The 14,440-nt window shown below is 36.8% G+C and overlaps 2 protein-coding genes across 5 annotated transcripts in view; one reads left to right on the top strand and one right to left on the bottom strand.

Moving 5' to 3' along the window:
* LOC124636827 (xin actin-binding repeat-containing protein 2) overlaps nt 1–1,755 on the bottom strand; it is an 85,416-nt gene extending 83,661 nt beyond the window's left edge. For all 3 annotated transcript variants that reach the window (XM_047173006.1, XM_047173023.1, XM_047173015.1), the window contains exon 1: nt 1,580–1,755. The gene's annotated coding sequence lies outside the window, so the exon portion shown is untranslated. The remainder of the gene's footprint in view (nt 1–1,579) is intronic.
* A 2,650-nt stretch (nt 1,756–4,405) lies between these two features.
* Nucleotides 4,406–13,381, top strand: LOC124636793 (xaa-Pro aminopeptidase 3-like). Of its 2 annotated transcripts, none has more exons than XM_047172954.1 (11): nt 4,406–4,555; nt 4,984–5,258; nt 5,543–5,692; nt 6,574–6,710; nt 7,126–7,220; nt 7,702–7,848; nt 8,538–8,708; nt 9,518–9,624; nt 10,052–10,189; nt 10,778–10,898; nt 12,074–13,381. In XM_047172954.1, exons 1-11 carry the CDS (start codon nt 4,522–4,524, stop codon nt 12,241–12,243), a joined length of 1,545 nt encoding a protein of 514 aa, XP_047028910.1. In that variant the 5' UTR covers nt 4,406–4,521; the 3' UTR covers nt 12,244–13,381. The 2 variants fall into 2 exon arrangements, with proteins under 2 accessions (XP_047028910.1, XP_047028903.1); XM_047172947.1 differs by having other exon boundaries at nt 7,114–7,220.
* Nucleotides 13,382–14,440: the final 1,059 nt, after the last annotated feature.

The raw sequence follows: 14,440 nt of genomic DNA, 5'->3' as shown, positions 1-14,440 counted from the left end.
TTCTTACTTATGCAACTTTTCTAAGTTCCAGTTCTTTGAGTATGAATCTTGACCATCAATTATTGCAGATGGATAGCTCTCTCTTTCCAGCTATTTATCCCACATCGTGGTGGGGTCAGCTTTCCTTATTTGTCTTCTCCACTTCGCTCTATCTTCTTTGCACTTGTAGATGGAATAGATAGATAGCATCATGAAGAAAGCTGAACTTCTCCCAACATGGACTCTGTCTTCTCTGTATGAGAAAAGGCATGTGCACTGCAGGAGGGCAATGAAAATGGCTTCATTCCAGCCATAACACTAGGTAGTGGTAAAAGGAAGGGTTTTGGGGGTGCCGTCCTTTTGTAATTTTATCGTGTTTATCTAATAAGCCCACTTTCAATAAACGATTTTGATTTTGATAGCGAGAAATAAAATGTTAAATAGAAAATACTAAATGATAAAATTCAGTGGTAGAGTCACTAGGTATGTCAATGCTATCTACATTTAATAATTATAAAGATAGGTTTAGATTTTATTACCTATTCGTGAATCGTGACCTTTGAAAGAATATGTACGTACCTATAGTTCGGCCATTCAGAGAATGCGTTCCTGACACGTCGCGATTGAACTGACGACGTAACTTTGCAATGGCGTTGCAGTTACGATAAAAATATTTTTGCTGGTTGTTTACCGTTTTAACAATTGAGGAGCATTAAAACAACATTATTATATCAATAATCAATGAATGTAGTTACGTCGTCAGTTCAATCGCGACGTGTCAGGAACGCATTCTCTGAATGGCCGAACTATAATGTGCTAACCTTCAGAATTAATTTGTAAGTCAAAACAATTAAATTATTTTTAAAACTCTGCAAAACATAAAAGTGACATCATAGATATTTAAAGGCTTTTATTTCATTCTGATATTGTGAATAAATAAATAAATTCAAAGAAAAAACTCAAGTTATAAGTAAACGTAATATGGATTCCATGAATATATTCAGGAATTTCGGGATAAACTTTTAATTCCTAATTAATGTTGGAAACGTCATTAGGCAAAATTGCCTACAGGTTTTTTTCTTGGGGTTTCTTCACTTAAATAGGCAGTGAATATGTTACGAATCCTCAAAATTATTAGATGACAGATTTTTGGGAAAATTAAAGTAGAACACTAACTTGTAAAAAGTGAATAAATATTTAAATAAGTATACTTCAAATATCGCCCTAATTATTAATCAGACTCACGTGTTCATGAACAAAAACAATGATGTTTACTCTCACGCAACAACTTTAACAATAAAACCTTTTTCAAATACCGCTACTGCTACAAATAGGTACTATTTACTACTATTTACTCGTGCGCAATCCAACACACGCACAATCCTACGTCAAATGTTATAATTTTGAAGCTGTCCGAGGTCGGGTTAAGTAATCCTTGCAACGGACCGTAACATTCATTCATTACCTTACAAAACGATGCAAATGAACCCGCGAATGGGCCCAACTCCGACCATTTATCGAACTATCGACTAGACCATAGTAAACTAGACAGAGAGGGCATTCGATAACTTCTATATTGTAATACGGAAAGTAAACAAACCTCTTTGCAGAGTCGTTGTCGCGGGGTGTCCTTTAAAAAAATAACAAGCACTGAACGGTTATGAAACACTATTGTAACGGGCACGATTGACAGTTTACGACACAATTTGGGTCCCGCGATCGTATTCCGACTGTGTGATACCGGTACGTGCGCACGCGCCGCTCGTTCCGCGCTGACTGGCTGGCTGCCTCACGAGACGTGCCCAGTGAACGTAGCATGACCTTCCTGCCCACAGAGCCTAGCAATAGAACCTCTTTTCCTTTTTAAGACGTGTCCCCAAAAATTAATGACCTTAGAAAATGTCCTTAAGAAATTCCAAATTTCTGGTCACCCTAGAACTACATATAAATTAGGTTTTCAATAGTAGAGCGCTTTGTTTCTGTAGATTTGAATGTTTTCGTGGAAAGCAAAGTGGAAAGCCTCTTTTCCTCAATTTAGTGTACTCTCTAAGCTGAAAACTGGAAAACGGAAATACCAGGCAGAGATCGAAAACAGTCAAGAAAGTTTCAAAGTGAGATAAACATGACATAACACCTGATATAGTGAAAAAATACCTATACAGAACCTCATCATCAACAACACAAGTGACCTATCATATGCAGTAGCGGCTTTAGGGTAGGGCGCGGTTGGGCGACGGCCCAGGGCGCCGGACATAAGGGGCGCCGCAGGAGCCCCTAACCTATCCTTGATCAGAATTTTACTCCTATTTTTGTTTTAAATTTTATCAAAGATCGCAGCTTACAAGAACTGTATCCAAATGTATGGATAGCATCAGGGCCGCCTTAACCTATGGTGCAGGGTGTTCGAATAACCCAGGCGCCGCGAGCTCAGGGGCGCCGCGGTACGCTCCTGGACCAAGAAATTTCAATTAAATTAATGTATTGTCATACAATGCCGCGCGCGTTAGATACACTACTTTTATGTCCCAAAACTCAAAAATGTTCGCGCTCGCTTCGCTCGCGGTTTCTTTACTTTACACTTACATTTTTTTTCACATATAGCTACTTTTTAATTTAATGTCCCAATACTCAAAAAAATTCGCGCTCCCTTCGCTCGCGGCTTCTTCACTTCACAGTCGCCTTTTATTTTATATGTTAAGGACTTTTATAGTTCGGCCATTCAGAGAATGCGTTCCTGACACGTCGCGATTGAACTGACGACGTAATAACATTCATTGATTATTGATATAATAATGTTGTTTTAATGCTCCTCAATTGTTAAAACGGTAAACAACCAGCAAAAATATTTTTATCGTAACTGCAACGCCATTGCAAAGTTACGTCGTCAGTTCAATCGCGACGTGTCAGGAACGCATTCTCTGAATGGCCGAACTATAGTGATCCAAATCTCAAAAAAGCTTTTTCGGGCTTGCTTCACTTTATAGTTGTTTTTATTTTTGAAAATTTTTTGTCTACCCTAGCAAAAAGGTAGCGTCGTTTTTAAGTCCTTTTATTAATAAGAAAGTAACTTCTAGTTTCTATTTATGGTACTACTTTAAGTCCCAAAATTTTAATTCATAGGCGCCAACACCAACAAAGAGTTATCTACGTTTTCGCTACATTTTAAGTCATTTTTGTTTTGAGTTCTAAAATATAACAAAAAATTTCGCGCTCGCTTCGCTCGCGCAATCACAACCTGTGTTCCCGTGTTTTTGCATTCACCAACCAGCAATAACTTATGTACGATTGGGCTACATTTTAGGTAATTTTTGCTTTGACTTGTTAACTATAAAAAAAAATTCGCGCTCGCTTCGCTCGCGCAATCGGTAACTACATATGTCTCTGCTTTTCGTATGGGTTTGAATTGCAGTTGGGGGCGCCGTAGAAATCTCGCCCAGGGCGCTAGTAGAGTTAAAGCCGGCACTGATCATATGCTTAGGTGTACCAGAATATTACAAAATACTGTGTAGGTATTTAGGAGGAGTGACCAAGGCAAGCAAGGCAGAGCATTGGCGAAGGCTGTATCCTTCTCTAGGTCCACGATCAATTTAGCACAAATGAAGTGCTACAAAAAGGAAAAAGATTAAAAAGTAGTCTATAACCATATCTTATTTTATTATTTATATATTTAATTAATTTCATCGCCACGGGTCCAGTCGTTCTATCTTGACAGCATATACAAACCAAACTTTAAGAAATAGACACTGAACAAATAAAAAAATTATACAATCATCCAAATAGAATACTTCCTTCTTTTTCAGAAGTCGGTTTAAAAGTTTTACGTACAATACCATACTTAGGCCCAACCGGCAAGCCCATACATTCCTTTTACATCTATTATTCTAACTACCGTAGCGTTACTGCATAACGACTCGCATCATTGCGGTAACAACGGTGAAGAAAGTGTTAACAAGTGATTTTAGTTAAGCAATTTATTAAAGCTAGAGCGAAATTCCCGCTGTAATTAGCATGCGTAAAACGGAACTATCGATGTTACCATATGTCATCTATAGAATTTCACCCTTTTTAGTAGATAATTGTTGGAGTGATGTTTTATATGTAAGTTGTTGGTTTCATTATACATTTTATGTTATTTTATGACGCTTACAAACGATTTTAAATTAACAGTTTTCGAGTTTATTTAATTATTACTAATAGCAAATTCTCATAGACAAACTTCCAATAAAGCAGTGAAAATTAGTTTTTCCTTGTCTGCATTGAAATAAATGCATACTGGTTTACCTAAAGATATTTTTTTCACGTTTTTGGAATCAATTATGCAGTTCTGAAATAGTGTACTTATTCAAATTCATAGTTTTGTCATTTTTAATTCTATATAAATTGGGAGAACGATAACTCAATTGCATGGCAACTGGAGCATCATCATCTGTCAAACTTGTAGTGTCATCTTCATCTCTGTCAATTCGTCTGTTTTGCAATGACCCAAATTGCATAGAATACACGTAATATTTGCATTTAAAACTATCTCCCTTAGAATTAGAAATGAATCTAATACGGAAACTCGTAACAAATATAGGTAAGCTACATTTTAGTTAGGTTATGTTTTGAAATTATCATAACATAAACTTTATTCATATTAGAATTATTATTTACTTTTCAAACTTATTTATATATGTCTGAATTCCTTTTCAAATTTAATATAATACGTGAACAAAAAATGCAGTTGCACTTAGCAATTGCTTACAATCTTTTATCAAAGTGCAAACAAATGGATGACTGATAAAGCGTGCAATAATTTTATAAACAACTGTTTCCCGCGGTTCTACTCGCGTCCCGGGGGAACTACTGCCCGTACCCGGATAAAATATAGCCTATTTTCACTGGGGATAAAGTAGCTTTCCAACAGTGATAGTTTTTTTTTTTAAATCAGTTCACTAATATAAACAAAAAAAATCCTTTTAATATATTAGAATAGATTGACATAAATACAACCTTTTATTACAGCGAACAAGGAGCGACGAAGACTGTTTAGACCACCTTTATTTCGGAACACCCATAGACAACTATCTTCCTGTGAAACTCCCACAGAGCAGATAGACAGACCTCTTTTCTTTGTGCCGAGGGGGAACTTTGGCCAGCCAACATGTCATACACATCCTCATTTGATATCTGAAGAGCATCTGACTTGTGGCATATCTCAGGCAGAGTATAAAGAAAGGCGGGAAACTTTGGTCAAGAAATTAGCGGGAGAAGCGGAAAACATACATAAATCACATATTGTGAGTTTTATTTTGTTATTTCTGGAAAAAAGAAAAACACTAAACATCAACAACATTTTATTACTAATAAAAATGTTTAGTGTTTTTCTTTTTTCTAAGACTTATTTGAATCTTCCCAATACTCAGCCATTTTGCATTTTGTATGATTATAAAAATGTTTGCCTTTCTTGTAAAAGGAATTTCAAGCCAATAATTATTTTTAAATTTCATAAAATTATTTTTACAAAACTATTATTTGGAGTACACATAAATAAATAATCCAATTTCAAAACAACTCTTTTCAGATAGTAATACCAGCAGCATCCAGACAATACATGTCAGACAAGATACCGTATGTGTTCCGTCAGAATTCAGACTTCTTCTACCTCACTGGGTGCCTGGAACCATCCGCTGTACTAGTAATGATAAAGCCACCACAGACTGACAAGTTTAAGGTGAGACATAGAACATACTAATGTACATATAAATAGATTAATATAGCACAAATTTTTAATTCCCATATAAAATTTATAAACCTGTATTTTTTTGTAAACAATAAATAAAATATTTTGAAATCTTTTGATTGATGCTTGGTTCCCAAAAACAGGAAATAACAATTTGTTTTACTTGCCAGGAATTGCAGTTTTTTTACATGAACATAAAGCTGTTGTGAAAAACTTCTGTCTGCATGCGAAACATACACTTTTTGTTTATAGGAACTTTGAGTTTCGTTAACAGTAACAACTTTATATCGGGTGTGTCGTTCATAATCACATTAAATGAAATGCGTTAATATACTGGTTAATATATGTCGATTCACACAAAGAAAACAGAAAAATACGTAAAAATAAAAAAATGCATTTTTCAAACAAAGTTAATAGAATAAAAATGTGCGAAAATTAGAACACCATATGAAAGTCAGACCATACAAACAACTGAAATTCTCCCTTGAAATTCTCTGCTTTACACATGATGTTGTAAATTATGAAAACGAAAAATGACTCCTGTGGTTAAACGTTAAACCACTGAATGGATTTGATTATTTTTTTTACAATTCGTCATAGAATATCATAAAGTATATGCGATAGGATTTAATTTGATTGTGAACGACACACCCTGTATTTCTGGCTTCTGTTTTCAACACCCTGAAAGTCCCTGGTTTTACAACTGCCTAGAAAATAATAATTGTATTAAAATAATTTTTATTATTAATTATTAATCAAGATTTCTCTTACTTGTAGAACTAGTAAATAAACTTGTAGTCCATACATATGACTGATATTGCTCACCAACCATAACATCTATCTGCCCCCCTCGCCCCCCCCTCCCCCCACAGAGTATCCTATTCGTACACGACAAGGACGCACACGCAGAGCTATGGGAGGGCCCTCGGACAGGCTGCGCGGCCGCAGCACGGCTGTTTGCCGTCGATGAGTCCAGACCAGTGGAGAACTTTCCCACCTTTTTGAATAAGTAAGTTTATGTTGATTCTGTAGTATGAAATGTTTGAATTCTGTTCCTTTTGCTACTTCTCACTTTTCTTTGGCTTTTGCTTAGTTAATGAACTATGCTTGTATCATAAGTAGCTATGCTAATTTTTCTTCTTTTTATCTTTTTTTTCTTCTTAATATTTTTTCTTTCTGATTTTATTTTTTATATAAATTTAAAATTTGCCATAGAGTACACAGACACACATCAGAAAATTAAAAAATAAAATATATATACATATTTTCATATCAAACTTGAACTAAAGTATTCTCTAAAAAAATATTATTAATACAAAATTAAACAATAACTCCACAAAACACACTGCACATCAAAAAAATAAAATTACTACCACCTACCAAAATTACTTGCATTAAGATTTAAAAATCAGTACTGTCTACAGGTTAACAGCTACATCCAAGCCAGCGGTCCTGTGGTACCACAGTGACAATCCCGCCAACCCTGAGCTTCATACCACGGTCCAAAGTACACTGAGAGGTAACTAAAGTACTCTCATTGATTTGTGACACTTATGCGAATATATATTAATATTATTTAAAAGTTTATATGTAAATTATTATGTAAAAGTAGTTTTATTTAAATTTCCAAAGTACCCTAAGTTCACTCACTAAAGTCCACCCAAGCTTTTATTTTTTGTAAATTGTATTGGACCCTCTGAATTAGCGCCCAAGATTCAGGCTTTACCTAGTTTGGGGCTATTGATAATGTAAAATCTTTTTTTTTTTCTTACTTCATTCAACATTAATTTAATTATCTTTTTAAACTTAATTTCTTAGGGTGCATTTACACGGTGCAAGTAGCTTGCGCATTTTCAGGTTACATGCATTTTAAAAACGTGCGCGTCCAGCGACTAGCGCATGTACAAAAGCAAAATACCCACGTGCTCTTGTCACTTGTCACTTGAGCATGTTAACTTGCTCCAGCTACATGCACCTTATTCTTAAATTGTTATTCTTAGGTGACACTACCCTGGTACGGAATGACCCACAGAAGGCACTGCATTTCATGAGGGTTATCAAGTCCCCGGCAGAGATTGAGCTGATGAAGGAGACGTGTTATATTGGATCCCAGTCTATTAATATGGCTATGGCTTGTACTAAACCGGGTGAGTTGGTTTTGTTTTATTTTTGAGGTACACAGTGAACTGCGGGTTGTTCGAAAGAGATACCGCGGCCCTGGTACATAAAAGGCCTATGACGGAACACGACGATTTTTAGTCAGTAAGAGTCTGACACTCCCTCACCGCTGCTAACCCACAGCGGGAGGGGTCATTTGATGATATTTGACGTCGTTAAAAAAAAAAAAAAAAGGTACACAGTGAACTTACAGATAGATTTCCTGAAAGAAGTCATGAATATTATTATGACGGCTGATAAAGAGGAATTGAACTGGAAAAAAAAGATTGTGCTGAATAATCACAACCAGAAACAGGGAAAAAAAATTTGTTATTTTACGCGGATTTGTTAAATTTTATTTTACAATCATTATACCGGGCGCAATAGTTTGAGACGCATTTTTTTAGTTTCATGTATTCATAAACGTGTACATTTTATGATTGTTCACTTTATGTCCGTTTACAAATACAAAAAAAAAACATATTTGATATAAACCAGAAATCGATTTTTTATTATTATATTGTGTCTGGCTGTCTGGTTTTTTAAGTGTCTGGTTGCCTGGATTTTTAAAGTGTCTGGTTGTCTGGATTTTTAAAGTGTCTGGTTGTCTGGATTTTCAATGTGTCTGGTTGTCTCTTTTATCCTTGTACGTGACAAAACTTCATCTCTCCCACCGCAGGCATGTCAGAACACATGGTGAACGCGATCCTAGAGTACACGTGCAAGCAGGGCGGCGCGGAGCACCTCGCCTTCCCGCCGGTGTGTGCCGGGGGCCCGCGGGCGACACACATACACTACGTCGCCAACAACCAGCTGCTCGCGGGGACTGAGATGCTGCTGGTAGACTCAGGTATACACTACCCCAGGCATGGCAGAGCACATGGTGAACGCGATCCTGAGATAAGAAATATTATGTTCTAGCTGTGTCCCTCGTTTTCATCCTGTGCCCCAGAAGAATGCCATAAACGTACACTCATAAATAACAGAGTTTTATTGGTAAAAGAATTTTGAAGCAATTAAGATTCAAATAGATCCAAAGTTTGCCTCCTATAAGGCCACAAACACATACTACCTCTTTATAATATTAAAGTTTGAAATTTTGAAACTTGTAAACCAACTTGTAAACTTGTAGTCCAGTGTCCACTATCTTACATCATCATCCTCCGAGCCTTTTTCCCAATCATGTTGGGGTCGGCTTCCAGTCTAACCGGATTCAGCTGAGTACCAGTGCTTTACAAGAAGCGACTGCCTATCTGACCTCCTCAACCCAGTTACCTGGGCAACCCGATACCCCTTGGTTAGACTGGTGTCAGACTTACTGGCTTCTGACTACCCGTAACGACTGCCAAGGATGTTCAATGACAGCCGGGACCTACAGTTTAACGTGCCATCCGAAACACAGCCAATGGTGTCTAAGATATACTTAGAAAGTACATACAGACTTAGAAAAGTTGCATTGGTACTTGCCTGACCTGGGATCGAACCCGCGCCCTCATACTTGAGAGATTGGTCCTTTACCCACTAGGCCACCACGACTTTTGTCCACTATCTTACACTGAAAGAATTTTCCAAAGCGGTTTAGTACTTCTAGATTAAATCGTTGAACATACTTCAACTCTATCATATTAATATGTTTTTATATTTTGTATAAACTTGTAGGTAGTCAGCGCTGGATGTACAATTCGGATGTATCCCGCACGTGGCCGGTCTCCGGCAAGTTCTCCAAGCATCACCGGATATTGTACGAGATCGTGCTCACTGTACAGGTAATGTATTTATACAGTTAGGTACTTTTCACCAAACTTAATGGCTTATGCAGTTTGTGTCAGAGTGTACTAGTCATCTTTCAATTTTTTTTTCCAAAACTGCATTTGTAAGACTACACGACTCGTTATGAGATAGGTCAGTGGGTCGTTTTAGGGGACTACAAATAAAAAAAAATTGAAGATTCTGACAATTTTGGAACCAGTTATCAGAGCAACCCGATACCCGGCCCATTTTCATTGTCAAAGGTCTCTTTTTATTTCAACACTTTTTTACCTTGAAAAGAAACGTAAAAATTCATAATAAACAGTTTTTTTAAGGAAACTGGCGTTTATGTCGTCGGTGAACATGGGCTTCAGTGCTTCTGACTACCTTGACTGCCACATACACAAATGACAGAAAAAATTAGAGAATTCCATGTGTTTACAGAAACGTCTAATCGAGATCCTAGGCGAGCAGCGTCCGGCTCTAGACAAGTTGTTCGACAGCATGTGTCGGCTACTGGGGAAATATTTACAGCAGGAAGGCATATTACCACAGAACGTGGATGGACAGGAACTGCTGGGGGTAAGTTATTTATTAGTGCCGAATAAACAGAAATAATTATTATTTTAATTATAATTTATTCGGCTTGCTGCCGGCCAACAAGCCGAATAAATGATAACTTAAATATACATTTCTGATTACTATTTAGGAAATGTATAGATTTCCTAGGAAATGTGTCCTAATGTACCTAATTTATTTTACACATTTCTGGGCGGTTTTAGGAATTACATAGATTTCCTAGGAATTGCATACAACTTTGAGATTCAAATTTAAGATCCTTTCAACTATTAGAAGAACAGGATTCACAACGAATAGTTATGATTAGGCTACTATTCTTTATATGATTAAAAATAAAATATATTATTTATTTATTGGTGGTTGATCATTCCGCGATTTGAATCAAGTTGTACCAAATTATCATAAAAAGGGAACATTTTCCAATAGTACAAATACAATGACTATTGACTTTATTTCGGTGTTTCGTCTCAAGGTCGTGAAATATCGACTCCACTTCGCTTTTCAAAAAAAATTAGGTACCACATATAAATATTAATTTCAACCTATTTTCAAAATAAACATAATTTATATTGTTACCTATCTATTTTACAGAAAGCCTACCGCCTGTGTCCGCACCACGTGTCCCACTACTTGGGCATCGACGTGCACGACTCGTCGCTCGTGCGGCGCAACGTGCCCGTCGCTACCAACATGATCGTCACTGTCGAACCAGGTGAACAAATGTGTTGATTTATTTTGTACCTTATGGCTTTGGGTTAAGATTCAAAATATTCGATGCAAGTTAGTAGTAGTAGAGTATTGAGTTATTTGAGTTTGTACTTTATGGCATTGGGGTAAGGTTCAAAATATTATGTAGTACCTAGGTGAAGTTAGTGCTTTAGGCAGTGTCTCACCGGCAACGATTAACGAGTAACGAGTAGAGCTAGAACTAGAAACGAGTTAGCGAGACCAGCGAGTTGTGTAGCTCGGTTAAAAGCGAGTGTGCGAGTGAGGCGGGCGATTACTCGCAGAATTCATCATCATCGTCGTCTGAACTAGATAACAATGATAAAAACCGTGTACTTTTAGAATGGCACTGTAGAGAAATGACCACTGGTTGCTCACTCGGCGTGAGTTCTAATCGCTTGGCGACTGTCGCCGAGCGAGTGTTATCTTTCATAGCTTTTGTCGCTCAGCGACAAACTAGTGAAGCGAGTGCTCGCCGGCAGTGTGAACAGTCAGCGATCAACTATTTGTATATGCATCTCTTTTGTTCACTTGGAAAGTATATCTATTGTACGTTTCTTGAGCGAGGAAATAGCCGATAGTTAGTCGTTTTCTCGTCGTTGGTGGGACAACTGCCTTATAGCGGTAGAATTGCTAGAAATGTGGCGCAACGTGCTCGTTGCTACCAACATGACTGTCACTGTCGAACCAGGTGAATAAATTAAGTATTTTGTTGTATAAAGTGATCGCTCCATGGATGGGTGACCATTTTATCATGACCGGTTACCGCTGAGTACCAGAGTTGTACATGGCAACTGCCTATCTGACCTCGAACTCGAGTAAGTGCGTGGAGGCAGTTATTTGGGCAACTCGATACTCATTGGTAAGACTGATTATCAGACTTTCTGGCTTCTGACCACCCGTAAAGACTGCCAAATATATCCGAATGAAATCCGTGCATCTGAAACAAGGTCATTGGTGTCCAAGATATACCTAGAAAATACATACAAACTTAGGAAAGTTGCATTGGTACTTGCCTGACCTAGAATCGAACCCTCACTCATACTTGAGAGGTTGGTTCTTTACCCATAGGCCACCACGACCTTTTACCAACTCCGTACCGTTAATTTTTACCGTCCTAATAATAAATCCTCTATTTTAAAATGCCCATTTAATGTACAGGTATCTACATAAGTCCAAACGACACAACAGTGCCAGCAGAGTTCCGAGGCGTCGGCATCCGAATAGAAGATGACGTGCTCATCACTGACGGGGACCCGCTCGTCTTAACCGACACATGCATTAAAGAGGTATCGGATATCGAGGCTCTGGTCGGCAAGCAAAGTGTATGAGAACGGCTTCAATACTTAAGGGTTGCTACTTTAATGGCTAGTTCCACTGGTTGCTGATAAAGTCTCTGTTAAAGCCAGGAACATATCTGACAGATAAACTAAAAATTCTGGTTTCAAAATTTCTGGCAGAAATTGTAAGCAGCCTTTATCTGGCAGATAGCATTAACTATCAGATAACTAACTGACACTTTATCGGTAACCAGTGAAACCCGGCTTAAATATTTATAGGAAATTGACTAGGAATGGTTAAATACCTACGTTTTTGTGTAGGGTTGCTATGTTGCCAGAATTGGCCTTAGAGATTTAGTTGCCAGGTGTGAAAATGTGTGTCGTGAGACAATCGGACTGCAAGTCTTCCGAATATTAGTTAAAGAAGTAGATCAATAGTGTGTATGGGTGATTATACTTTTAAATCTTGTAGAAACCTCTTAGGAATAGTTGGAAATACCTTGCAAGGATTCTCTAGACTAGATCATATGCCAAGCCTTTTCCCAACTGTCAGTTGGGGATTTTCAATAATATATTGGCAGCTAATGTATTGATATAATTGAGGACCTGAATTTATTTAAGGTCAAGATAGTTAAAGCAAAGCATAAACAGGGTCATTCAACTCATATTTTTTTCATAATTATTTATTCCTTTTAAAATGGTTCTAACGGCCGAAAAAAAATTTTTTACATGCTGACCAACTTCCGTGCAATAATCCATTTTTTAGTTTTAGGTGCTAAATAGCAAAATTGCTTGACTTGCTCCGATTTAAGGTAGCTGTAGACTTATCCGAGCTGAACGACGAGATTAAGAAATTATTTACGAATAAAAGCTGTCAACGAAAAGCAAATAGAAACGATTTTCGGCGCGCTCGGTACGAATAAATGTGCCCTCAATAGGACCCGTTGGACCATACTGTGTCGATTTGTCGCCCAACTTGCTGCCAGTTACCACAAAATAGTTGTTCATAAACCTAGCGCAAAAATGTACAATATACCTACGTGATACTTTTGAAATATTTATTTGGTAGCGTTCAAGCGCATTATATACTTTCCTACTGTTCATAAGTTGTACAGACGAACACAAAATTCATGTTCCTTTGTAAATAGAAATTGTAAATAGGATAAATAAATGAAATTGTTGAATTGCATTCTGTTTTTAATTTTTGGAAATTATAACTACCCATTCAATCCATTTATTTCGAGAAACGTCAATAGGTGAACAAATATATTGCTCATTTTGTAGATAATTTAATTCTAAATCTCTTTGGTTTGATAAACCGTAACCTCGAACTTTGTCCTTATTTTCGGAATCGATATTTACTTTACATTTATTAGATCAGTTAGTGAGGTAAGTCCATAGACATAATATTAGTAAACAGGACTGCGCATATAAACCTAAAAAACGAGCCGATTGAAACAGTTAGTACGGAGGCTGTCTGTCCCTTTCTAATAGGGTGACTATGAGATTAAGCTATGTGAGACAAATCTGAATTTGCTAAGATTATTAAACACAGATTAGTATTGAAGTTTTAACTTAGGCAGTTTGTGACCTTAAAATCCATCACCCATATTTTGACTCGTTACAAGAATTCATGGGCACCCTAGTTGTTTGGTTTACGAAAATGTTATTATTAGCTAACCTGTGGAACGATATATTGCAACCACCATAGGATTCACTTTTGCAAGTAGAAACGCAACACTTTTTCACCATTTTAATAGTTTAAATTGATTTAATTCAAAAAAATATAAACAAAATTTTAAATGCTGATTACGCGCCAAGAATGTTCAGGGTTACCGCTAGAAAATAAAAAAAAAGCAAAATAAAAATTTATGTTGTTTATGTTTTAATAATAAATACGAATAAATTAATGCGATTGTTATTAATTTGTTGACTTACAATTGTTAAAATAAGATAAAAATATAAGTGATTCGATTGTTTTTTGGGAAGACAAAACTTTTGATCACAACATTTTTTTATGCTGGCAAGGTGTTAGAAAGAGACAAACAGCCTCCGTTCGAACTATCCCCCTCGGCTCGGATTTGCCTCTGTGTATTATGCAACCAATTTAGTACCTTATTGCGTAAGAATAGAGTTCATTTTCGTAAATATATATTTTGAGCGTGCGCAATCTTGTTTAGTAATATTATATCTATGGGCAAGTCTTCACCAAAATCCAGGTCTATGTGATTTTTTGCTATTTCACATG

Source organism: Helicoverpa zea, chromosome 2 (assembly GCF_022581195.2).
Source record: "Helicoverpa zea isolate HzStark_Cry1AcR chromosome 2, ilHelZeax1.1, whole genome shotgun sequence".
Taxonomy (NCBI): Eukaryota; Metazoa; Arthropoda; class Insecta; order Lepidoptera; family Noctuidae; genus Helicoverpa; species Helicoverpa zea.
This window is presented reverse-complemented; position numbering and strand designations above follow the sequence as displayed.

Excerpts from the sequence above, each read along its gene's own strand:
- LOC124636793 (XM_047172947.1), top strand. The coding sequence starts at position 4,522 with ATGAATCTAATACGGAAACTCGTAACAAATATAG. Across the intron at positions 6,711-7,113 it reads TTTCCCACCTTTTTGAATAA|TACTGTCTACAGGTTAACAG; the intron begins GTAAGTTTATGT and ends TTTAAAAATCAG. Across the intron at positions 8,709-9,517 it reads GATGCTGCTGGTAGACTCAG|GTAGTCAGCGCTGGATGTAC; the intron begins GTATACACTACC and ends ATAAACTTGTAG.